We start from the raw sequence: 25,954 nt of genomic DNA, 5'->3' as shown, positions 1-25,954 counted from the left end.
CAGGGTGTATGCATTATTTAAAGGTGAAGCCATAAAGGAGAAAGCTGTGAGTCTGCACCACAGAACATGAGTCGGTGTGTTTTCTTTAGTTTTCTCTCCTTGACTCACTTTGAGTTTTACAACCTTGTTAAATAAGTCCGAATGAAAGACAGGATCCCTCTTAACACACTGAGCTCCATCTCTTCTGTACGTCCTTCTGTGTGCTTTGTCATCAGTCCTGTCTTGTTTGTGGTCATTGAATCAAAACTCTCCACAGAACACGTTTAAGCTCCGTGGTTTAACTGAACCTGAAGCCTGATTTCTGTCTGCTTTCTTCTATTTCCAAAGGGCGAACAAAAAAATGTCACTCAAGTGAACTGAAAACATATCATGTCCTTATCCCCTCATGGATTTGTGAAGTTGATGCAGGTCATTGACGTCAACGTTTCTGTGTGTGAGATTGATTCGTGCTGAAATCCATTCCCTTCAGACGGATTCTAGCTGCATGTCTTCGATATTGAACCGATTCAGTTGTTCACGAAATGTTAACAAAAGTGGCAGGAACGTCATCGTCGGTGTGAAAAGGCATGAGAGAGTGCAGGAAATATAAGCAGTCGTCACTCCCCAGATCTCCCTGCTATCCATCATTACTAAATACAGTGTTGGATTAGTAAGTGGTGACCGAATATCTAAAGAAAAAACACATGGGTGCAATTATTTCCCAATCATGACCACCAAAGAGGACAAGGAGTAGCCCATGTCGTCATGAGAAATTTTGCTGTCCAGTGTAATCAACTGTCGACGCGACATGCTTTGGAGACTGTCAAAGGAACGTTAAGGTTATGAGCTGTGGTTAATCTTCTCCTATGTGCAGCATTGTAACGCCAATACATCAGTCAAGTGCAGTAACTCCACAGATGTACTGTATCGCTCCACCAACAGCGTGGTAATGCTAAAAACACGTCTGCGTCGCAGCGTTAAAGATGTCTGACCACATTTGAAGCCCACTCTTTGTGTTCTCCATCACAGCACTGTCTCCATTTACATCCAAAGGCCTAAAACCGTTTCTTTGGAGTGCAATATTTCTATTCAGGACTCGCCCTCTGAATAAAATATTCTGTCACCTTTGACCCCTGTGGTTTTACCCTGTCTTTCCCCCCCCCCCCCCCGTTCTTTTCCCTCTCGTCTTTACCTCCCCGGGGGATGATGATTCTCTTGTTCGCTCACTTTCTCTCTGCTGGGATTTTTTTCCACTCCAGGGAAAGATGGCAAGTATTCTTTTCCTTTTTACTTTGGTGTCTTTCCTCTTGTTTGTAAGCCTTGTTGGCCCAGCACGTCTGGCACGGTATTCTTCAGTGTTTCATTTATGTGCAGTGTAAAACGTCCGAAACTTATGCTTCGGTTAGTCATTTTTATGATTGATGTGGTAAATATAGCTTTTGGTTTTTCCTATTCCTCTTTGTGGGTACCGAAACTTTACAATTCTACCTTGCATTTTGACTCGGGACCTTAAGCATAAGAGTGAAATTGAAGGCATGTAGCCATGTTGAATATTTGGAGCCATGGTGCTAATGTTTTACCGCTCAGAGACGGAATCTCATTTCAGTTTTTGGTGCCGGTAGGAGGTTTCTCTTATTGATGCACTGTTGCATATTCAACAGGTGTTACATTCTACCCCTTGGAGCACTATCTCAGCCACATACAATGATTATTTCGGTTTAATGTAAGCCTAATAATAGAAGATCAATAATACTTTATACCTCTCACCAGTTTCTGAAAGCCTGATGGCGGACAAGTTTGATGAATATGGCTATACATTTATCGCACCGAGGTAAGCCGGCACGTAGTTTATTCTGATCACATTTTCCTAACCATTAGAAAAAGATCTTTCCTTTAAACTTCTAACATGACGACCATGACTATACCATGGCATAGAGGCAAATTTCAATCGCTTGTTGTTTTTTCTACTTTCACTAAGAGAACGCTTTTGTTTCCCACAGGATGTACTGCAAGGACTTAAAGCTACCTGACAAGAACAAAAACAACACGGAGTTCCTCATTGAGTTCAACGATTACATTGACACGAAGACTCCAAACAACCCCATGTGTGAGTATCAGAAAATGAAGAAATGTTCTCCGTAATGCTTCTTTCCACCTTACATGCTCCTGGTTTATCTTGAGAATAAAAGCTTTTACACCGGATGTTATTGTACTCCGCAGTACACTTGGACCTCATTCCCGCTACAGTCTCCTGCAGTATTTGCATCTCAAAGAGCCGCTAAGCTTCACAGTATTTTGCTGTAGTATGTATATGTGAATGCATCTTAGCCATCTGGCTTGACATTAAGGTGTGCATTGAACATTTAATGGAAGAGCGCCAACAGAAACCTATTCCCAAAGGTCTCTCTTTCCAGTGAAATACAAGTCTGGCTTGATGGTTTGGTGTGCATGACCGGGCAAAGCTTTGTGATGTGGAACCCCTGTGTTCGTGTTACCCATTTGATGCTAACTCTAAAAGTCTGACCATCACACGCCTGAGTGCACATGTGTGAGGCACGTCGGCTTAGATGTGACACACACACACACACACAATATTCACCAGTAATATGCTTTCCACACCCCACCTATAGCCGCTCGACCTCATCCAATTACCGTGTGTTTGTGAGAAAGAGCAGGACACGTCAAGCCAGGAGCACGAGAGGAGCAATAAAACACAAATCAGGGGCCAGTGGACCTTCTCCTAAACATCTGACCGCCGCATTAACATCCTCGCCATTTCTTGTACGCTCATTGATACGCATCGCTCACGTTTTGTTGCCCATTGAGTTAAACGGAAAGGTCCCCAGATATTTATAAAAGATCTGCTTTCATTTTGGTTTGACGAGTTCAGTTTGAGAGCTTAGTTCGAGCATCTCAACATGATCAATCCAATAAAACTTTTCACCAAATTGAAATACTACTTTCACCGTTATTAGCTGCCAGTTTAATGGACTCCATCGGGAGTTCAGAGGGAGAGAGACTATGGCCCATGTGGACTATTGGCAGTCTGAGTACCGCTACACGCTTTACTTGGTTAAGCCACTGCAGTGGCGAAGAAGTTGAAGTACATTAGGAATTCCTGGGCTGCCTTCAATAAAGGATCGCTAATGAAAACCACTGCACGAGGAGGGAAGGTGGAGTAGGGGGGGAAATAAAGTGTTACACCAGCTGCGTTCTCTGATGTGTGTGGTGTGTCATAAAGGTTTGAGTCGGGTGGGGGGGTATAGTGACGAGCCTCGATGTTAATGGACTGAAGTGGGTCGTCGCAGAGTTCAAAGTGGCTGGCAGTGCCAAAAAATGGGCGAGCTTGAAAAAACAATTTGTTCAACCTATTCCAACCCACCACCTACACCGTAGCAGCATTTGCCGCATTCATCAATACTTTTTGGGACTTTAAATACATATTTAAGTGCTCAAGCTTCACGATAAGATTGTGTCTGAGATACAACCTTTTATTCACGGACCTACCTTCTTTCTAACAAAATTCATCCCTTGGTCAAATTGGTTCTCTTTTGTTTTATGCTTGTCTAAAATAAGAAAAACGATAACATCATCTGCTCAAGTGATGTTTTGCTGTTTAGGTAACGTAGAGCTGGTGAACCGATTGCTCCTGGATGCTGGCATCACCTCGTCTCTGATCAAGCATTGGAAAACAACCGAATTACAGTCAGTGAAGAACAGACATTTTGCATCTTAACCATCAATGCTTTTTTCATGATCCAGCAAAACATGGAAATGTGGCATACATATTTTTGTAATGAATGTCCAAGTGAAAATTGAATACAGATGGTTCAAGTATTTCACCATCACCAGTAAATGCCATGCAAGCATAAAGCACATTCCAGTTTTTGTAATTGTATGCTTTATTGCTTTATCTTCTCTGCTTGTCAGGCATGGTGTCTTGGCCAGATTTGTTGCCACCGATGGAGGGATCACGCGGGTCTACCCCAAAAGGTACTTGTCAAGCTCATGGGAAGGAGGGGAGCAAGGGAAGCATAATATGTTCAGGATTATCTGATGACAAATGATGATGTGGTCTGCTAAGAAACCTGCAGCTTAACCATGAAGTGCTTTATAGTCTATAGATATCGTTTTGAACATTCATCCCTCCATCCATTGTCATTTGTTTGAGTCTGAGTCACGATGGTATCTGCTGAAGTAAAGCAGGCCAGTGACCACCCAAAGACTGACTATAGATGAGGGTTGGAATGTAGATTAACTGGTAAATTGAAAACCTCATTATCATGCTTGCATCCCTCTTCTGAATGACAGTCCAATATAATGACCAAGTGGTGTAGTAGGTCTGAGAACAGGACACTGCAATCGAATCAGGATAAGGCTTTCAGTATGTTACAGTGACATATTACATGTCTCGAATGGTTTTTGAAAGTAGAGGAGGAATCAAAGTTCTGAGTTTTGGAATGTATTGCAGACATCAAGGGAGAAGGCACATATACCTTTGGAGTGACAACATTTATTCGTTATTTGTGTTTAGGCGCAGGAAGCTCGGCATGAATTACCAGCATATAACATGTGTTCAAGATCAGTGAATAGAGCAGGGTCATCTTAAGAGACAGAAATTGAATGTAAGGTTTCATCTGCATAAAAAAATATATTTTTAGCATCATATTCTCAAAGGATATTGACAAGTGGAAGCGTTTAAAGGGAAACTGCAGTAGGCCCAATACAGGTCCTTGAGGTACCCCAGAGGAGAGATAATGGCAGTCAAAGTTGCTATTGTTGAACATTGCTCACTGTATTCTATGATGTAAAGATGACTTGAACCACAGCAATACATTAATTAATGCTGATGCAAATTTAGTTTTAAGGTCATCCAAAAGAATATCATGGTCTGTGGTGTTGAAGGCAATGCACGGAGCAATCTGGACTATGAGGAGTAATGTGGGACAGCAATCACCAGATTGTTAAAGATCCCCTCCACTCAAAAATACAACATGCTCACTACACTTCCGATCCTGATATGTCTGCTAATCTTCTTGTGTGTTGCTTTGTATAAATGTGTTTGACAGTGCTGGCCTGTACTGGGAAGAAGCAGCTGAGACTTACGAGTCAAGTTTTTATAAGAGAAGTTTGGACAATGATCTGTACATCTTCACTCCAACACCATACCTCTCGAAAGAGAACGGTGAGTAAAAGCCAACATAAATGTGTGTCAGGTGTGCTTTCCTGGGACTCGATGTGTATGCACACATACACAATGTTGTTCTTCATCTTACAGCAAGTGAGGACTCGGTTCTGGTGAGCAGAGCGGTGAACCTTAACATTGATGATATCATACTCAAACCCGCTGGTAAGGACACACACAGAAGTGTATTTACACATTTATACTCCTCATTTCTCAAGTTGTCTCTCTTGTTCTGCCACCTATGTGCAAACACATTCACACTTACAGCTGTATGCTTTATGTACATGCCTATATTTGCAACTCATAATAATGCATTTTACTGTAAATCTTCTGACACACACACACCACACATCAAATTGTCTGCTCTCCTGTGATGCCTGGCCAAGTTTGCATTTTCCAAGTTCAGAGAGTAAAGTTGACACAGAGGTCCAACATGATCTAGGATGTCTGGCTTTTGTGTTTGATCCCAGTTGTCGGTGTGAAGCTGGACATTGGTGCCTGGATGGCGAGCTTCATCAACACCACACAGAAGATCAATGTGAGTGGATTCTATCTGCATGACGCACACACACATGATCCAGATTATCGATCAGACCTTTTATTACTCTTTCTGCTCTCCTGTATTTTCAGTGCAATGATGAGATCTGTGGCTGTCAGCGTAATGACGTGGTAAGAGGTTTGATTGCATACTGCAAGTTTCCAGCTATTGTTTTTCGATAAGTCTTGAGCATGCAACATTGGTTTTAATCTCTATGTGATTCCAGTATGTAGACTGTGTCATTCTGGATGATGGGGGCTTCCTGGTGATGTCCAATCGAGATGAACATATTGATGAGGTGGGCCTCGGCATTTTACTCTCACTCACAAAACTACAGAGCAAACACTTTCAAATAAGGCGTGCTTTATGAAGGGTTGATGATGGTTACGAATGGCTTCATCAATGATGCGTAGAGCCAGCATTCACATTTTTTTTGTGTTGTTTTTGCAATTACTAACAATGACCTTTCAGGCTCATACTCGTCATCTTTACAGACACATGTACAGTAAGCGTACCATTTTTCTCCGCTAACCTGACCCTATGCTAAATGCTAATAGCGGGTCCCTTGCTGTCGTCTGAGTAAATGTTTTTTTATGCGGCCTCGGCTCCTTCTTAATCAGGCCTGGGTGTGCGCCGGATAAATCAGTGGCCCTGTGAAGTTTGGCAGCAGCACTTAAAGCCAGGCAGGGACCTGAGGCCTTGTTTGGAGAAGGCTGTGTGCCCTCAATCATATTTCCTACAGGAGCAGGAGTTTCTCTCTCTGTCAGCTTCCCGCTTTCTCTCCCATTTTATGTCTTTCGTTCCTTTTCTTTCTCCGAAAACCCTCGGGGAGTCTGCAGCCAACAGGGCTGTGACTGTTAATTCATTATTTGCTTTACTGCACAGGGAAAGGAGAGACGGCTCCCTTTACCTTATAGATTTGAAGATTTATATATCCTTTGGCTGTTGGACTAAAGAGGAATGGATATGTGGAGGACGGCTTGTTAACGGTGACCTTACAAAGTGGAAGGAAAAGGATAGTTTGCATTTCCTCATGCGCACCTTTCGGCACACACACACACGCGTAGATGAGTACTACTTACTGTACAAACTCCCTCCTGGACACAAGTACTTAAACACTCCCGTGCACACGGTCATGTCACGCCTGCCGAGACAAACTACTTCCTCTTCGTGGAAATGTATGGCTGCCTGGTGGATTGTGTTAATCAGATTATGCTGAAGTCCATCATCCTGGTTTGAATGTGATTTACTGAGTTTGTGCGCGTGTCTGTTAATTCACCGTGAACATTGTCTGCACGTGTATTCACATTCTTAATTGTTTTTGTGCATGTGTTTTACATCGATTTAGCAATCGTGGGTTGAACCTATGAAAGTGTTGAAGTGCTGTGTGTTGAGGAAAACCTCAGTCATTAACTTTAGCATTTAAAAAAGAAACACAGAGGGTTCAAAGGTTTCCGCTATGAAATTGTGAAGTTAGTTCGACACTAGTTTTTACATTTTGAGGAATACACTTATTCGCTTTTGTGCTACGAAGTTAGATGACGGATACCTCTCTCATGTTGCTACGGGAAATATGAATCCTCCCTCAACAGCTCAACATTATAATGACGTAATGCCTCAGATCGTCATTTTAGGTGACGCTGTACTTACATGCATCATCCTCCCAAACAGAAATATAGTAGTAGTGTACAGAATCAATGTGTAGTGCAAGAAAAGAGGGCTAAAAGTGACCCAGCAGCCGTGAGGCAGCAAGAACAAAAACCCAGCCGTGTGTACAGTATATGGTGTGTTATTGAAATGTTTTCATCTATTTCTTCAATCTATGACCCCATGCTACAAAATTGCTTTCAAGTCAACATTTTGATTATCCTCCCCCGTCCTTAGATTGGGCGTTTCTATGGTGGTATCGACCCGATCCTCATGGTGAACCTGGTCAACTCGTCCCTGTTCACGTTTAAGAAGACTTTCGATTACCAGTCGCTCTGTGACCCTGAGAAAGAGAGCAAGGCGGCTGCAGGCCTGCGATCCGTCTACGTGGTGAGTTACATAAGCCAGAGACCCTTCACACACAAACACACACACACACACACACACACACACACAAAGCCACCCACGTGTGCACACCCACACTTACATCTGCACACATTTTGATCGCCACACATTTACATTTACCCTACAAGTACACATACAGCCATTTGTAGCCATACCTGCCTGCTCATTCGCTTCCAAATGATCACACACACACACACACAAACGTTTACTCACCAGGGAGCCATAAATCTGGATGGAGCCAATGAGAAGGGAAGCAGAGGGTATGGTGAAAGCGTTAGAGTGGGAGTTTTTGCAGGAACAGCAACAGGATTAGGTGGTTTAGCGTGCTTGGCTAACACGCCAAGTGATGTGGAAAGAGGCACTGTTTTTCATCACTTACAAATCGCACAACTTGCAATGAAATGATGCAAACTATCTGCAGAAATTCATCAGCACCACTCATGAATTTCTCTTCGATGCTGAAAGGCCATTACAGATCGTGGTAACAAGCTGATACCTAAGAGGGAGATTTAAGTATTCATAGGTATTTACAGAAGCAAACATTCCCCTTGCTAACATACCATATGATTTCCTGGCTTGAAACGCAATTGTGTACACACGCTAATGTGACCCCAAAGTGAGATGAAAGTTGCACTTGTTTTCTGATCAAAGACACCGTCGGCAGCCGGCGATGCCTCCAACACGGTTAGTTAGGAGTCCTTGATGACTCAACACGCGCCATCACCTTTCAAGAGAAAGGATGCAACACTCATTCACCAAAACAAGGCCCTTGCATGCTAACACTAATCAAAGCAGCATGTTGGCCCTTTTATTCACAGCGTGTGCTACTTCGTCTTCTGACTAGCTCTTTGTTTATATAGTTATGTTCGCATCTGTTGAGGAGGATTGTTTTCTAGTTTCCTCTTGAGAGGGAAGACGATGGAACGCCTGCCTGGCCTTTTCGTCTTTGTGCCTGGCAAAACGGGACGGTGCAGTCACTGTAAACACAAGCAGGATGTTCAGATTGGCTCAACCGCTTTAAAATGATTTGTCTCAAGATCATAGACTTGATTTTGTCTTTTTTTTCTGACATTAATCCTCATTTTGTTGTCCCCCTCAGCCCACAATTGCAGATATTTTGAATTTAGGATGGTTTGCGACAGCTGCAGCCTGGTGAGTCTGAACGTTTTCTACATGGTTGGCATTAGTGTCAACCCATTTTTCCCCCAAATGATTGATAACAAAAATATACACTATAAAAGCCAGTATTTAAACTCAGATCCTAATGGAAAGCAGGCAAGGATTTGTTTCTCCAAAATGGACAACTAGCATCTGTTTAATAGCTGAATTGTTCCCAGGACAGTCGGCATACCACAACATCTTCCCTTGATTTATTGTTAGCATTAGCATCTACACAAATGATTTATTGTGGATTATGTTCCAATGAATCCAGACATTTTTCATCCCTGGGTTTTTGCTCATAGGTCAATACTGCAACAGTTACTGGTCAGCATCACATTTCCCAATTTCCTGGACGCAGGTGAGTTCTCGTCAATTTGACACAGAAAATAATTGAGCTTTGAGGTTATTTTGGGGAATATTGAGCAAGCGCCAGGCCCGCTTAAATGGTCTCATTAAGGAAATGAAATGGGTGTTCAGTTTCACTTTGACAAGGCCTTAACAGATATTGAACACATTATTTTCAAACTCGTTCTTCATCTTGAATTCTGGTGAAATTCTCAACACATGCCAAGAACATGTAGCCCAGTTAAGAACAACATAGTTCATAGGAATACTTGAACACTCATTTTTCCTCAGAGGAGTTAGTGTTTGTTTGTTATTTTCCATTGCACTTTTTGGATTTATGGATTTGCAATATGTGGTTTTTAAGCACCACAGGGTCCCAAGAGACCCCCACAGAGAAATCCAGTGTGCCCTTGTGTACCTGGATGTACAGTAGAGGGCTGGCCAGTCAGCTCTAACTTAATGCATTCTACATGTGTATATGCAATAAAGTTGCATGAATTTCTTTTTGTAGTGGCAAAGTCAAAATACACTGCACCACTACAGATCTATGGTTCTAATAAATGTAGATCCTTAGCTGTACTAAACAGCTCAATGTTTGTATCGACTATAGATGAAAAGACTGTGTATCGTAGTTCGTTCCTCTCAGCTTCACTGGGCGTTTTAGTGTCTTTCAGCTTTTTGTTTTTGTTTTACGGCAAATTATGTTTCAACAATATTACGCTTTAAAGTTTGTATGTCTCAGAGTGAAGACCCTGCTTACATGAATGAACATGAATGTGTTTGTGTGTACCTCCACAGCCGAGATGGATGATGAGATGTCAGATGCCATGCTCAAAGAGGTCTGCATCACAGAGCAAACTCAATATTACTTTGAGACCAACAACCTGTCTTTCAGAGGCACAATCGACTGTGAAAACTGCACCAGGTAAAAAAATAAATAAATAAATCCACTCCTTCTCAGCTACACACCTGAGTGTATACACACACTAAGAGTATAGTTAAGCTCCAAACACACTCCCTACCCTGCACTGATACGTTTGCATCCATGAGACGTAAATGAAGTCCCCAGAGGTGGCACTAAGAGAGGGCTGTAAAAAGTCACATGCCATGAAGGTGAAGTCAAGTCACTAGTGTGGACCACCTTCTTGGTCATGTTCCACCGTGTGGTTGTGCACACGTGTGTGTGTGTGTACGTACACCATTTTTAAGGCCCCCTCGTGCCGACTAATGGAGTGCCTGCCCGCATGCCGCGCGGCGTTCCTGCACATTAGCCGCACATACGTTTCTCTTTAACGACCACCATCAAATTTAAAAAAGCAGAGAAAATGATTTGTCCACCAGCGACATGTGGGTTTCGGTAAAGGTCCTGGAGGACAGCAGAGTGGCACGGCAGGTCTGTGTCCCCTCAGCAATGAAAGCAGTTTGGAGACTTCATTGAGCGATCCACAGTGCGCTTTTCATTGTGGTAAAGATGACAAGGTTTCTTGAGTGTTGCTTAGTCAAGTTAGTCTACTTTAAAATCCAAACTTCGTATCTTCCTTTCATTACTTTCTGGTTAAATATTGCACAGCGAAATGTTATCTCCATCTTTCCTGGACTCCAGCCAATGTGTCTGCTCCTCTCTAGACTCTACCATGCTGAAAAGCTGCCCAAGACGAACCTGGTCTTCATCATCGCTGATGCAAAACTCACCTGCTTGTCCTGTGACACCAAGCCATTAATACAGGATGAACAGCAGTGTATCCTTTTACCTAACGCAGCCATCATCTGGCAGAGAACATGGACATTTGATGCAGTAAACAGATGTTTGAAGAGGTTTGTGTTTTAGACAAGATCATCACGAATAGACGCAGATCATCTGTAATGCTCTCTACTCACTAAACCCCTCATCTACATCCACTAAATCCCACAGCCGTAATATTGAGTCAACATTTCCCCAATAATTGACGTTTCAAATGTGTCCCGGAACGACAGATGTGTCTCAGCGCATGCGCTGGGTGTCTCTCTGGCTGTGTCTGTAAAGCAGATGGGATGCGTCTGCTGCATAGCTTACAAACAAATCGATGCTCTCTCAAACACACGGGGCTGTGGTCAATTACAGATTAAGCCTCTTGGAAAACACAATGCTCCAAAATGATTGCGTCACTGATGTATTGAGCAATGTTCTTGAGTTCCAAAAGGACAAATTGTAATTGTACTGGTACAGTAATATGATATATCCTAGTGATTTCCCACATTGATCAAAATGTTATGTTTGATCATTTTCTGTTGGGTAATCCGATTGTCTACTGAAAAAAAAAAAAAAGGACTATCTGTTGGTGCTTTTACTGAGGCAGAATGGACACATTGTTATATTCCTGACGTTACTCATCCAGCTAATGGTCCTGATCCCTGTGAGCTGGCTCAGAACCCTCGGTACAGGAAAGGGCCCGCAGTCTGTTTTGACAACAACGAACACGTAAGTTGCTTCCGTCGGACATGGACGGCTTCTGGTTGAGACCAATTTGAACGGTACAGTTGCAAATTGTGCTCTGTGTAGGGTTTCAAGCTGCTAAACTGTGAGACTGTTGCTGCTTTATTAGTCTCTCGAGAATTAAAGAATTGTTGCAGGAAATCCAGCCTGAAATGGGAAAAGCCTTTCAAATGAATGTGTGTGTGTCCCGAGGCTACTGTTTTTGGGTTTCACTGCTAAAATCATTTGAGTTCATCGCCAAGAAAAAAATCTAGGTTTGGTTCCAGCTTACAGGACAGAGCTTCAGTCAGTCCTCCTCGGACTGACAGAACTATGAAAGACCTGAGAGCTCGGTGGAACTGCAGAGTCGGGTGACAATTCTCTGTGGTTCCTCACTTCGCTCGCACCCTTTTCACATCATTCATAGTGATTTGATATTATTTATATGAAACGACTGATTACAACAGCTTTAAAAAGAGAACATACAAAACAAGGAAAGACAGCGAAGCAGAAGTTGAATAAACAAATCAAGCTTTAACTAAAAAAATCAGGACAAACAATTGGAAATTAGCCAACGGAATTATTAACAAATGTTAATCATTACATTTAATGTTCAATCAAGGTATTAAGTGTAAGTGTTAGTTTATACCATCTAACCCTACCCAGAGTTACTGGGGGAGGACATGTCACCTTGAAGATGAGGGGTAGAAACCGCAATATATTAGGGACCAATAAAAAAAAGTACGGAAGAAATCTAAGCTCTGAATCTCACTGGCCCGGAGCCCAAAATCCTTAAGCTGCGCTCCTGATATGGAAACAACATTTCAGCGAAGAAGTTCTACCCATGGCACCTTTCCATCACTAATATCTTTACAATGGGTGCATTTTTGTTTTGTTGCAATCCCTCTAAAGCTGTATGTGTGCGGATTTCACCACGCAAAGACCAACAGTTGGTTGTTGCTCGACTTTGAAAAACTAAGCTGCACAAACATTTTCATGAGCAGCACACAATCTCTGCTGGTGAAACCTCCGTGCTTGAATGCTCTGTTTCTCTTCTGTCTTTTTACAGTGTCAGCCCTATGAATGAACTCTTATGCCTGCACTGTCTTGCTCACTCGCATACACACTAAAACGTCCCCCCCCCCCACACACACACCCACAATATATATGTCTTGTACGACTGTTGTCTAAACTGAGTTCTATGCCTTCTCTACTCACGTTTGCTTTCTAACCTCTTGCTAACTATGTGGACCTTTTGCTGCATGATTCTCTTTCTCTCTCTCTGTTTTCTCCGTTTCCCGTTCTGTGATTGGCTGTTGATGGTTAGGATGAGGCCCTGTGCCGAAGGAGCGCAGGCTCCCCATTGGCTTCCTCTCTGCACATGTTACTGCTGCCACTGTTCATGTGCTGGCTCGGGTCAGTCCCATACTGCTAACTTTCTCTTTCGTTGTTATTTTTTATCATTATCTGACACTCAATCTAACTGCCTTTGGCTCTTAACTTTTACACTCTTTCTCCTGGTGTTTCTATTCTCAGTTTTCTTTCCTCACCTTGTCTCTTTTTATTTTACATATCTGACTGTTTCTGCTTTGTTCCACGTCTGTGTGTCTTTTTCCATTGTTTTCCCACCCTTATCTTCCTCACCTGTCACTCTCGCTTATGTTCTATCACCATCTGTCTTCACCTCCCCCTAAACTTACCTCCCAGTCTCTTTCTGTCTCGCGCCAACATTTTCTCCATCTCACCTGACTTTGAACTTTAAGCCATGCTCTTTGTATCTTTCCCCATCGATCATTGTCAGTCTCAGGCAATCGACTCCTGTGTCTATGTCTGTTGACATCTGATTACTGATGTTGCCAGACGCGAGCTAAATCAGGCCACTCACTTCTCATTTGCATCCAGATGTTTGTGTGTCTCCTTTAATGATTCTCAGCTCCTTTCCTCTCCAAAAACATATCAGGGGAAGGCATTCTTTCCCTTGTACCAGATGCTAAACATACAGAGTGGAAGTCTCCGATCAGTTTTGGTCAGACATGATGGCTCAAAGTTTTCCAGTCAAGTTTAAAAGAGACATTTCAAAGCTTTTTTAAATTTTAATTTTTTGCAATTAGTTCAAATGCTTTTATATGTATATGGATGCTAGTCATAAATGGGGCTTATTTTTGATGTGACCTTTAACCCCTCGATCTAATGTAGCGAATGTTTTGGCGTTCTGAAAGGAAAAGGAAAAAAGACACCACTGTCCAAGCGTATTAAATGCAGAGTATCGCTCTTATTCCAGCTCCATGCACACCACCGTATGCAAAGAAATCCAAAGCGTGACTGATTGACGTGCCTTGCGGTTGCTAAACTAAGAATAGACAATCTGCATTCGAGGGAAGGGGTTTGGTGAACGGTCAATTGTAAACTCTTTAGTGTGTTGGCTTTAAAAATCAGTAACTTCACTTCTTTTCCTCTCCGCTCGGCTCCAGGAGGAGGACCCTGACTGTGGCAGGGCGTCCGGCCTGAGCCCCTCACTGTGGTTGATAGTGGCCCTTCAGCTGGTTCTGCTCTGGGTTTTGACTGGCTCCAGACCCCATAACATCCCGTCATGACCTCTGAAAATCCTCATCACACCCTCTCTCTCTCTCTCTCTCTCTCTCTCTCTCTCCCTCTGATACCTCCAAAATGGCAACCAGCATGCAACGCTGCCACCAAAATGGGGAACACCTGATGAGAAGCACTTACAAACACTAACCTGTGAGCCCCACATCTTCTCAGTTCCTCCTTTTGATACCTTCATTTTCAGGGGTTTCTCAAAGTGATTTCACCAGGTGCAGTGTTGAAAGAAATGTTAATTGGAAGATAAAACTTTGAAAGACAAGAAAGGACCTCAACCTCCGCCTACCGTTCATGTCTTCAATAGTCCCCGCCAGCTGAGATTAGAGGAATCCAGAGATTCATTTTGATTGGCGACTTCTGAACTTTAATGTCATTGATGATAGAAATCAAACTGCCTTATATTATCAGAGGGTTTTAAATCATGAGGGGGGGGGGGGGGGGGGGTCTGACTGCTTATGAAAGACGTTGAGCAGTTCAGGATCAGCGCTGCTTTTTTGCAAGCGTGTCATTTATTTTGAATCAATTTGCAGTGACTAGTTATCAGGTATTTATTGTTTTGTGATTGAGAATTCGGCCAAATTGCAGGAAGGGATGCCAAATCTTCACATCACAACCTCGTGCCCTTCATTTGCCTCCGTTGGGTTGCTGAAAATAACGTCGTCTTCGACTGATTTTTTTTTTTCAGATAGCATATGCAGAACATTTTCACAGTGTCCCTGAGGGTATCGAAAAATGCATCGTCTTTACTTTCCCCTCGGTGTTCTTTCATGTAGATACTGTATTTGCAGTGTGGGTATCCATTGTTCATGTTCATGCACAGAAACCAACCCTTCAACTGCCACAGGGCCTGCTTCTAAGTGTGCGGATTTCAATAGCTGAGCATCGAGTCCATCAGCCCTGATTCGAGAGTAGGAAACTATCTGGATTTGCCGCCTTGGTGGTGTTCGATTTCTCCTGCGCATGAACCAATCGGGGTGAGCCTGGCTGGTGTCCGACGCATGCTCAGTGGACACAATCTCTAGTGCCATGTGGACTGTGTGACTCAGATGATCCCTTCAGCTTTGTCGACTGTGGCTACCGAGTGGAAAGAGCGGTCGTATTTATTTGTTTCAATTTTTATTTAAGTGAAGCGTCAGCACAGCATGTTACTTTTTCTTTTGTTGCCACCACTAAAGAAGATGAATGAAGGGGATGTGAGAGTTTGTATTTGACATTTTTGGTCAACAAAAAAAAGGAAAAAGGTATGTTTGTATTCACTGCTGTCACTTTTTAAATCAAATGACTACTATCTGCACTTCAGTTCAAAGTGCAGCTGTTATTTTGTCTTTACAATTTGATCCTTACTGGAGAAGAACCTTTATCTCTATGTAGTAGTGAGGTTTCCTCTTGCAACTTCTTATACTGTGCTGTTAGAGAAATCACTGCAGTCAGTCCATGCTTGTGGTCCTATTTACTGCTGTATTTTATTTAGTTTTCTCCAATAGAGGGACATCTTGTTACATTATGTGTGCCTTGTTTTCCATTGGTTACTTACACAAAACATCCAGTGAGAAATTACAGATGATTTACTGTAGATCCTTTTATTGATATCGTGTCATCTTGTTTGCCAGAGTGCAGTTAGATTTATTAATCAGCCAAACCACTGCTGCAGAGCAAAGGAAATCTGACAAAATAATGAAGAGCAAATCATTTCACAGGACCAAATCAGGAATCTTAAAGCAGCTAAACGCCAATGCAGCACTAATAACGTCAAAGAGGACAAGAGAAAATAACACGTTTTAAATCCTGACGATAAAAACATGATTGTTACTTGAACCAGCTGCAGTTGATGGTTTGTTTGCCGCTGCTGTCGATGAGTAATCCCACAATTCGATCGTTGTTTAAGTGTCTGTTGGTTCCAGGTAAGAATTGACAATCGCAGGTCACAACAGTAAACTTTTACACCTGTTTAGTGATATCAGATATGTTGGTATACACTTTATGGTTTTACTGCCTACTAGCAACCCCAAATCATAAAATGTCCCCAATTTCAATTGCTATGTTTTTCAGAATCAAAACATCAACAGAGGAACGAATTTGGGGATTTTGGGAATGCCTCATATACGACTAAAATAAAACCAAGGAGTGCAACTTTGTGGAGCAGTGTTTAACACTGGAGCATGTTTGTAGGAGACGACTTCATTTAGTGGGGAAGTGAAAACCACAAATGAAGCTGTGTGTGTACGTATTCCTCCAAGTCAGATCAAGGAGTGCTGGTTTGTCCATTTTCTTTTATGGCAAAGCTCCACCATCATTTTCAGACTTTCAACTTTAAAGTGGTCTGGGTGCACTTTTTACTCTTCTCCTCTATCTTACACTGTAACCATCCAACAAAATCAATGTGGTTATACTAGCAATGGTATTAATGCTCTTCATTTACTAACATACTCAAGAATATCAAGTGCCATATGGGACTCTCTTATTCTCTTGTGGAGAAACCTATTATCGTAATATAACATTTATGCAATTTACCAAGGCAACATGTAAGTCTCACAAATCCTTTCCCTGTGCTGCATGGTAGTGGCTTACAATTTAATTAAAACATGTCCAGTGTGCTCCTGCTTTAGTGTGTAATGTTGGGAAGCATAATATTCTGCGTGTCAGGCATTTGTTCATAATGTGATGAAGTGTGATCAGCTACAATTACTGCCTTTCTCTTGGGGATTTGGCTCCGCCCTGCTCTGAGTCAGCTGGGGAAAAGAGAATCCGATTGGCCAGCGTGACGTTTGAATGCACGACTCAATCTGTCGGATTGGTTCAAGCCATTTATGAATCACGATTGTTTCAGGACCATACCGGTGGTTTAGCAAGTTTTAGACCAACCACTGCAAATCGTGAATACCGTCTGCTAATGTGTCCGATTTTCAGTTAAGCTAGCGGTGTGGGCTCTAGTTGGTCAACCACTTTGTTTGACCAATTCCGGATGAATCTTTACGACATCGGTCCCCTTACTCTAGCGCCACCATTACCTCGTCTCAGGTTGTGGCATTGAGTGAAACGTCTCAACAGCTATTTGATTCATTGCCATTCAATTTGTATGAATTGTAATCACTACTGTGATCCCTGGACTGCCCATCTCGCGCCATCATCAAGACAAAACTTCAAATTGTTTGATACCTTAAAAACACGACTGGAAATATGCAGGTTAGCGCTGCCGGCGAGCATTTAGCTCAAGCACCACTGTTACAGCCCAACACAGCTGCTAGCACGGCTGTAGACTAAATGTTTTGTTTCAATTGACCCTTCGCTAAGTCAGCACATCAATAACTTACTGTTGCACTGAAGCTACTGAAGGTATGCTAAGTGTATACACATGCTACTTTGCTTTTTAATGATTGCAACAGTGAATAAAGACCTTCCCGGCTATACAGGAACAGTGTTGTTCCTTAATTTCATCGTCTTCCGTCTTGATCGCCAGGTGATCTATAGGCCTTTGTTAGCTTCTATCTTTATCTTTTTAACCTGCTTTCGCTGCTGGCTCAGTTTGACACCTGCATATATCCTTCAAACACATACTGTAGACTCTTCAGTCTGCTTTTTTTGTTTTTACAAAAATTACATATTTATTCAGGGAGTGCAGTTAGTGACAGTGTGGGCTCCGTGAAGAGTGAATTCACATCGTTAACTTTGTGCTGTGCAGTTTGGCCATATGAAGCATTAGAATGGTTGTGATAACCATTGATAATGCCGATTCAATCAGCGGATTACAAGCAAAATAGGTGCTCTAGTCTTGTTTATTTCCTACTAACATTTTGTGCGCTTCCATTCACGCTAGAAGCTTCTCATTCGAAGTTTTAAGAACCTTAACAGAGTTGTACAGAGAGCTGTACAGAAATTAATAGGAAGTAAATGTCTGCCTGAAATGTAAGAAAATACCTTCAACTGTGGGGAAAAACGTGGATATGGTCAGTAGTAATAGGCTAAATATACATTAATTGTAGACTATTGTAACGTGTCGTGGTTGAACTTGCAAAAAATACTGGTATGGTCTTTTAAGTCACAAAATACACACCACCTAAAATGCCCCAACTGGCTGCTTTTAGAGATGCACAGAAAACATTGGAGAATGAACATGAGCTCCATATAGTTGTCCAGATTCATTCTACTCTTAAGTGCTAAAATCAGATGCTGTCACTTCAGGAATAATATACTCTCGATGTGATATGAAGTGTTTTTGACTCTCTGTTGGTGCTTGTCTGTATGGATTGTGTGGGTTGGCCTTTTTATTTCTGGAATCTTGAGGATTGCTTAATGTGTGTGGTTTTTGTGTATGTTACCTTGCTGCCACTCTTTGGCAGACGACTGACGGGCCTGTCAGTCAATCTTTCTCTGCCTTCGGTTTTAAGGCAGGCTCTTGATGGAGGCGTCCATCAAGTCGCCCCTCGCCAGAATCTTTGGGAGGGTCTTGGTGGGCCTCTTTGTCAGTCTCCCTTGATTGTGCTTTAACATGTTACACTTTAGTGGAACTTGATTCTCCAGAATCAGTCATGTAAACATTTGTACAAAACTGATGTTGTTCTCAACAAAAAGAAAAAAAGAACAATGTTTATAATCATGGGGAGGAAAAACGTGTTTATTCATGTGCAAATAAGGTACATTCAGAATAAAAGTTTATGATTGCTATCTGTTGCATTGCGTGTCCAGTTCTGGATCTTGTCCTTTTCTTTTAAAATATCTCAGTTTTTTTCCACAGTGGATCAGATTTCTGCTACTAACTTCTGTCACATTGCCAACACACATTCCCCATCCAAATGTGTGTGAAAATGAGAAGGAAGCACCCTGAGTCAGCTCTCCCAGTGTCTAGCCAACATCAGAAACTGACGTCCAGCCAAAATCAACAATGTCCTGGAAAAGAAAGGATTGGAAGTTCAGGTTCAGCCACATCTCTCTGCAACATTGAATTTGGCTGAAGGACACGTCCATTAAGAACGACCCGTAATGTTCTCTGGTCATACATTTAAAGTAATTCCTGTTTTCCCTTTTGCACGTTGATCAAATGGTAAGTGACTTTCTCGTTAGCGCAGTCCGCTTTACACTTGAACCTGAAACCAGCTGTGCTGAAGCCCAGATTCTTTGAGCCACTATTCCTCACTGCCCCCCAAAGACAAACTACAGGCTCATTTTACTCTTTATAATGGACGTTAAAAACTAACCCTAGTTCTGTATGGTACACTGCTAGCCACCAAGAAAAGCTATAATCCTTTAGGTGCTTGGGGACATTTTAACTGCAACCAATTACAATATCTTTACTATTTAATTTTAATAAAAAATGGCCTTTATTGTTGGTAGTACAGCTGGTGAATGACTATAAAGAGACCAATAATATGAAATTACATATTTTACAAAGGTGACAGAAATTGATTACAACAGCATCAACTAAGACTGGGACATTTTAAATAGGTATGATTTGAGGGACTCTGCAATCAGTGAAGAAACTGAATACCAATTCAAAATGTGATTTATCAACATTGTAGTGACGGTACAGCTATTCAACCCTCTTGGATTTTGTGGTAAAAGTCTGTTGTATTTTGTAACCATAGCATATTTTTTACTATCTGTAATCTCTGTTTTTAATGCATTACCTTTCCTTGCGTGAAAATTGTATGAAAGATGTAATGTCATGCTAAAACTAAACGTTTTCCAGTGACAGCACCCTGTCTTTCTTGGATTGCACTTTGTTTTTTTTCTGAAACTCTTCCTCTCCACAAGTGTTATTCCTTGTCCATCACGGATGAGTTGCGATGTCAACAGCACACGCTGGATTTCCTGCCAGGGGCCTTGGATTTCACGTCTGGCAACAAGATGACCCAGTCGGTTTACACTGAGAGGTCACGCTTGTTGTGTTTTTGATTGTTATCCTAAGTCTCTGTGCTTGTGTCCCTCTGTCACTGATTGATATCTGGCCTTAGGTACTGTAATCGGTACTTCAGGCCTCTAGAGTGAGTATGAAAAGTTGATTATATAAGTCATTACATTTGGTAGTATTAACAGTTCCTTCATTACACTGACAGATTTGTTTTTATAAAATGGGCTTTCCAAGGAGTATGGAGAAGGTGTCGCATTTCGTTTGTGCACCACAGGTAACCTTTAAGTACTTTATGAAATGGGATCCAATGTGCTTGACCAGGAACGGTTACACACTAAAGCTCACTACTTCATTTATATGCGTGTTCTGCACTCACAACCCTCTCTCCCCCCTCCTCGCCGATAATGCTTGCGCTTGCATTCCTGACCGTGTGAGATGAAGAAGATATGGTTTCTGCATTCTCCCTTCCTATTCCGTTGGAAGCGATCCTTCAGTAAGGACAGTTTTGGATTACTGAGAAGTAATTGTCCCGATTATGCCCACGAACAAAACCAGCTGACCACCACTGAGAACCTTTTTGTTTTGCATAGATGCACGCCACAAAGTATTCAGTGGGCACATGTTTGTTGGGAAGAAAGAACAACTTTGAGGGTTGTGGTTGGGAAAAACAACGTTCAGAACCTCAACCAACAACAAAGAGTGAGAATACGACCACCGAGGCATTGTTGAAGTTTTGGTTTGTCTCCACATCTCCCATCTCGTTTGTGTAATTTTAACTGCCGTCACTTTGACTTTATGCTCGGGGGGGGGGGGGGGCATCTGTAACCACCCCGAATCCCAAATGAAGTTCGTACCCCTTCATTTAAATTTCAAACACATCATAAAGGCGTTTTTGGCCCAGGCTCAAAACCCAATCACAACTGCTGTAATAGATATGTTGCGATACCTGTAAGGCACAATGGGATCTCATTTCAGGGAAGCTGAGATTGATGTGTTTAGCATATTGTACTTCTGCCGGCCGGACCCATAGGACGTTTGCTCGTACTCCCCGTCTGCTTGGGTTTTCTCCGAGTGCTCTGTTTTCCTACCACACAGGTAATTAGCAATTGGTTGTCTGTCTCTATGTGTACAGACGAGTGACCTGTCCAGTGTGTACCCAATGTAATCAGGGATTGGCTCCAGTCCCCCAGCCGGTACAGCTTTTGGGTAGATGAATGGATTGTGCCCCTCCTATCCAGAGAGTCTGTACCCTGAGGGTCAGCAGTCAACTGCATGCAACTCTTTACATTGTAATGCTTTTTTAGATATTAGATTACGATGAAGGAGATTACAAGGAGATGTCTTCTCAAAGATATGAGTGTTGATGTTAACAAATGTGGTTGGCGTGATTAAAGTGATGGCATGTCGATGATGTGTATTATTACAAATTCTGAATAATTCTAGTGTGTACAAACAACTCTGCAATGATGCAATTCTTAAAGTCTCAAAAGATATAATTTACACAGCCCCGAGCAACTTGAACCACCCGAAAGCTCAGAAAAAAGCTTGATGAAAACCGAACGTTTGGAATGGCCGAGTAAAAGCCTTTCCTCCTCTTTCCAAAACAGCTTAAATTCTAAATTTCCTTCACCTGCTCCCTGCACCGCTTTGGATCCCTGTTGGGAGCTCTGACTTCGTGACTCATCTGCTGGTCATTTGTGTACTCACTTGTTTGTAATTGCTGCAGTCTGGCTTTTCGTGTTCCTTTCATGTTTTTTGGCCACAGAGAAAGTGGATGGCTCCAGCTGTATTGGCTGTACAGAAAAATTTTATTTGGAAACCTGTCTTCACAAGAGTTTAAAGGAGTAGTTCAACATTTTGCGAAAGGAGTTTATTCATGTTCTTGTGTAAGAAAATTGAGCAAAGAACTGTGTTTAGTAGATATAATAAAAGTGTTTAATAATTCATAATTAAGAATTCATAATTAGTCATAAGTGTATTGGGAATGCATAATTAAGATAAACATAAAGTGTTGTAGGATTAGTAGCTAATAAGACATGAAGCTTCTGCCAAAGTTGCAGAAGTTTAGCAGTTATACTGAAGGATTAGCATAGAAGGGATTAAGCAATAACTGACAGTCATTGAATGTGTTAGGAGCTCAGGGAAAGAGAGTCGTGGAGACAGGCGTTTACAGAAGTGCATAGAGAAGTTAGCCAATAGAAATTGAGATAGACGGAAGGGGAGGAGTTGCGAACGGATATGTGGGCGGGATATAGAAAGAGTTTTTCTCTTCTGTTAGATAGGATCCTGGGGAAGACGTGTCTCCTGGATCAGGGAAGAGTTTTTTCCAAAGTGGGTTAATAGTGTAATATTTCATGAGATTAATGTACACCATGCTGAAACTGTAATTGCATCAGCAGGATTCAAATCCTTTTTGACGGTAAACCAGTTTCGGTAACGTTTTTAGCGCCGTGCGACTGTAAAGCTAACAGTCCACGTGTGCTGGCCTGCTCCACTCTCTTCGTGAGGAGATTTTCCCTCCACACTTGCTGCCAACCAACACCCTAACACTCACTAATTAACATTTTATATCACATTTGTTTCATCCAAACAAAAAAACGGCAAATGTAAAGTCTTGACATCACTGAATGGTTGCCATGTAATCAGCAAAGACTCCAGGTGTCATGAGGCATGATAAGGACTCAAGCGCAGACATTAGATGAGTGAAAAAAGGCATTCTATTTCATCCTTACTGACCGCCAGAGGCAGTGCTTAACACTGGATGTATCCCGTCTCGCGCATGCGCAGGTCGAATATTTATATCAACAAAGTCACGTGTGACCTCGGATGACCACCGTCATCTATAAGTTCCGGTGTCATCCTGAGCTCAGTCCTTTTTTCTTCTCGCGTCGCAGGTTAGCTACCATGGTAGCTTAAACAAGGATGTGTCTACGATCAAGACATATTAGAGCTCGTCGCTGTAGCCTTGTGACTACCGGTCGGAGTTGCGGTTCTCTCGCCCTCCAAAGGCTGCGACGAGCTGTCCCTCTTCGGAGGGAACGGTGTGTTCGCCGTTCGGACATCGAGCCCCGGACTGGTGGACGCCCCTATCATCGGTCGTCACCAGTCTGATAAGGGTCAGCTAAGTCGTGATGACAGCAATCGGTAAGATCGATTAACGTTGTTTTCTATAACAGTTGTTTGTTCCACGGTTGGCAGAGCGCTTCCGCTCTAGTAATCGAGTGGCGCGCTAACGAGAGCGTAGAATTACGCTGTCGGCCCGCCCTTCACAGTGTTACGGCTATCACAGTTGGCAGAGTGTTCCGGCTCAGGCAAACTTTGTGAGACACTAGTCCGCATTGGCGTTGTGTACATGGAGATTTAATCTTTACATCTGACGTAATTCGCAGTTAGCAGTGTCTTCACTCAGGCTAACTTGGATGCTAGCTGGGACTGCGTCCATCAACTTTGTAAACCTTACGGCTGTCACAGTTAACAGAGCGTCCTCGCTCAGGTTAACTCAGTGGAAAACTAGCTAAACAAAGCTGATACTGGGGCTGTAGCCATCAACTTGGTATCCTTACAGCTGTCACAGTTAACAGAGCGTCCTCGCTCAGGTTAACTCAGTGGGAAACTAGCTAAACAAAAGCTGATACTGGGACTGCGTCCATCAACTTTGTATCCTTACGGCTGTCACAGTTAACAGAGCTGTCACAGTTAACAGAGCGTCCTCGCTCAGGTTAACTCAGTGGGAGACTAGCTAAACAAAGCTGATACTGGGACTGCGTCCATCAACTTTGTATCCTTACGGCTGTCACAGTTAACAGAGCGTCCTCGCTCAGGTTAACTCAGTGGAAAACTAGCTAAACAAAGCTGATACTGGGGCTGTAGCCATCAACTTTGTATCCTTACAGCTGTCACAGTTAACAGAGCGTCCTCGCTCAGGTTAACTCAGTGGAAAACTAGCTAAACAAAAGCTGATACTGGGACTGCGTCCATCAACTTTGTATCCTTACGGCTGTCACAGTTAACAGAGCGTCCTCGCTCAGGTTAACTCAGTGGAAAACTAGCTAAACAAAGCTGATACTGGGGCTGTAGCCATCAACTTTGTATCCTTACAGCTGTCACAGTTAACAGAGCGTCCTCGCTCAGGTTAACTCAGTGGAAAACTAGCTAAACAAAGCTGATACTGGGGCTGTAGCCATCAACTTTGTATCCTTACGGCTGTCACAGTTAACAGAGCGTCCCCGCTCAGGTTAACTCAGTGGAAAACTAGCTAAACAAAGCTGATACTGGGGCTGTAGCCATCAACTTTGTATCCTTACAGCTGTCACAGTTAACAGAGCGTCCTCGCTCAGGTTAACTCAGTGGGAAACTAGCTAAACAAAAGCTGATACTGGGACTGCGTCCATCAACTTTGTATCCTTACGGCTGTCACAGTTAACAGAGCTGTCACAGTTAACAGAGCGTCCTCGCTCAGGTTAACTCAGTGGGAAACTAGCTAAACAAAGCTGGTACTGGGGCTGTGGCCATCAACTTTGTAGCATTACAACGATCACAGTTAGCGGAATGTGCTCGCTCAGGCTAACTCGGTGAATGCTAGTTATACTGAATCAACATTGAGGTTGTGCCCATTGATGGTTTTTACGCATTACGGCTGTCGAGTTCGCTCCGGCCAACTAGACTAAGCTAATACTCGGTGTGTCCATTGATTGTTGTAAACATTATGGACATATCGGTAGCGGATATCAGTTAGCAGAGTGCCCTCGCTCAGGCTAACTGGTAGCACACCAAGAGTTACAGCACCTGTCCAAGTGGAGAGTGTCCTCGCACTGTAAGGACTGTGGTTTTTTTTTGTCCGTTTTCACAGTAGCAGAGTGCTCTCGCTCAAGCTAACTGGTGGGGCACCAATATCTGCAGCAACTATCCGAGTGAAGAGTGTCCTCGCTCCCCTCTCACTAGGACTGTTTTCCTGACCTGTTCCACAGTGGCAGAGTGCTCTCGCTCAAGCTAACTGGTGGGACACCAATATCTGCAGCAGCTGTCTTAGGGAAGAGTGTCCTCGCTCCCCTCTCACTGTAAGGACTGTGTTCTTTTTGTCAGTTTTTCACAGTAGCTGAGTGCTCTCGCTCAAGCTAACTGGTGGGACACCAATATCTGCAGCAACTAGCTTAGTGAAGAGTGTCCTCGCTCCCCTCTCACTATAAGGACTTGCCTGGCCTGTTTCCACAGTGGCAGAGTGCTCTCGCTCAAGCTAACTGGTGGGACACCAATATCTGCAGCAATTAGTTTAGTGAAGAGTGTCCTCGCCCCTCTCACTATAAGGACTTTGCCTGACCTGTTTCCACAGTGGCAGAGTGCTCTCGCTCAAGCTAACTGGTGGGACACCAATATCGGCAGCAACTATCTTAGTGAAGAGTGGCCTCGCTCCCCTCTCACTGTACGGACTGTGTTCTGTTTTGTCCGTTTTTTACGGTAACAGAGTGCTCTCGCTCAAGCTAACTGGGGGGACACTAATATCTGCAGCAACTATCTTAGTGAAGAGAGTGGGCTTAGAGAGTGCCCTCGCCCCTCTCACTATAAGGACTTTGCCTGACCTGTTTCCACAGTTGCAGAGTGCTCTCGCTCAGGCTAACTGGTGGGTCACCAATATCCGCAGCGGCTGGCTAAGGGAAGAGTGTCCGAAGGATCACTCGCCACTGCCTGCCCCCTGCCTGTTCTCTTAACATTCAGCAGAGCGCTCCCGCTCAGACTGATTTGGAATTCCGCATAAACTAGTGGGACAGGGGTTCCACCAGAATCGCGGCCATGTTAAAC

The 25,954-nt window shown here is 42.9% G+C and overlaps 1 protein-coding gene across 1 annotated transcript in view; it reads left to right on the top strand.

The window, feature by feature from the left end:
• LOC306795934 (voltage-dependent calcium channel subunit alpha-2/delta-1-like) overlaps positions 1-18,977 on the top strand; it is a 65,471-nt gene extending 46,494 nt beyond the window's left edge. The window contains exons 23-38 of the mRNA XM_079294660.1: positions 1,750-1,810; positions 1,980-2,086; positions 3,600-3,684; positions 3,910-3,972; positions 5,049-5,164; positions 5,258-5,329; positions 5,635-5,702; positions 5,795-5,833; positions 5,929-6,000; positions 7,587-7,739; positions 8,854-8,906; positions 9,218-9,273; positions 10,059-10,185; positions 10,887-10,999; positions 11,636-11,718; positions 14,184-18,977. Of these exons, the coding sequence (XP_079150786.1) occupies positions 1,750-1,810; positions 1,980-2,086; positions 3,600-3,684; positions 3,910-3,972; positions 5,049-5,164; positions 5,258-5,329; positions 5,635-5,702; positions 5,795-5,833; positions 5,929-6,000; positions 7,587-7,739; positions 8,854-8,906; positions 9,218-9,273; positions 10,059-10,185; positions 10,887-10,999; positions 11,636-11,718; positions 14,184-14,306 (1,391 nt within the window). The 3' untranslated portion in view covers positions 14,307-18,977. The remainder of the gene's footprint in view (positions 1-1,749; positions 1,811-1,979; positions 2,087-3,599; positions 3,685-3,909; positions 3,973-5,048; positions 5,165-5,257; positions 5,330-5,634; positions 5,703-5,794; positions 5,834-5,928; positions 6,001-7,586; positions 7,740-8,853; positions 8,907-9,217; positions 9,274-10,058; positions 10,186-10,886; positions 11,000-11,635; positions 11,719-14,183) is intronic.
• The last annotated feature ends 6,977 nt before the right edge of the window (positions 18,978-25,954 follow it).

The sequence above is a fragment of the Melanostigma gelatinosum genome, assembly GCF_949748355.1.
Source record: "Melanostigma gelatinosum genome assembly, chromosome: 22".
In the NCBI taxonomy this organism is placed as follows: Eukaryota; Metazoa; Chordata; class Actinopteri; order Perciformes; family Zoarcidae; genus Melanostigma; species Melanostigma gelatinosum.
This window is presented reverse-complemented; position numbering and strand designations above follow the sequence as displayed.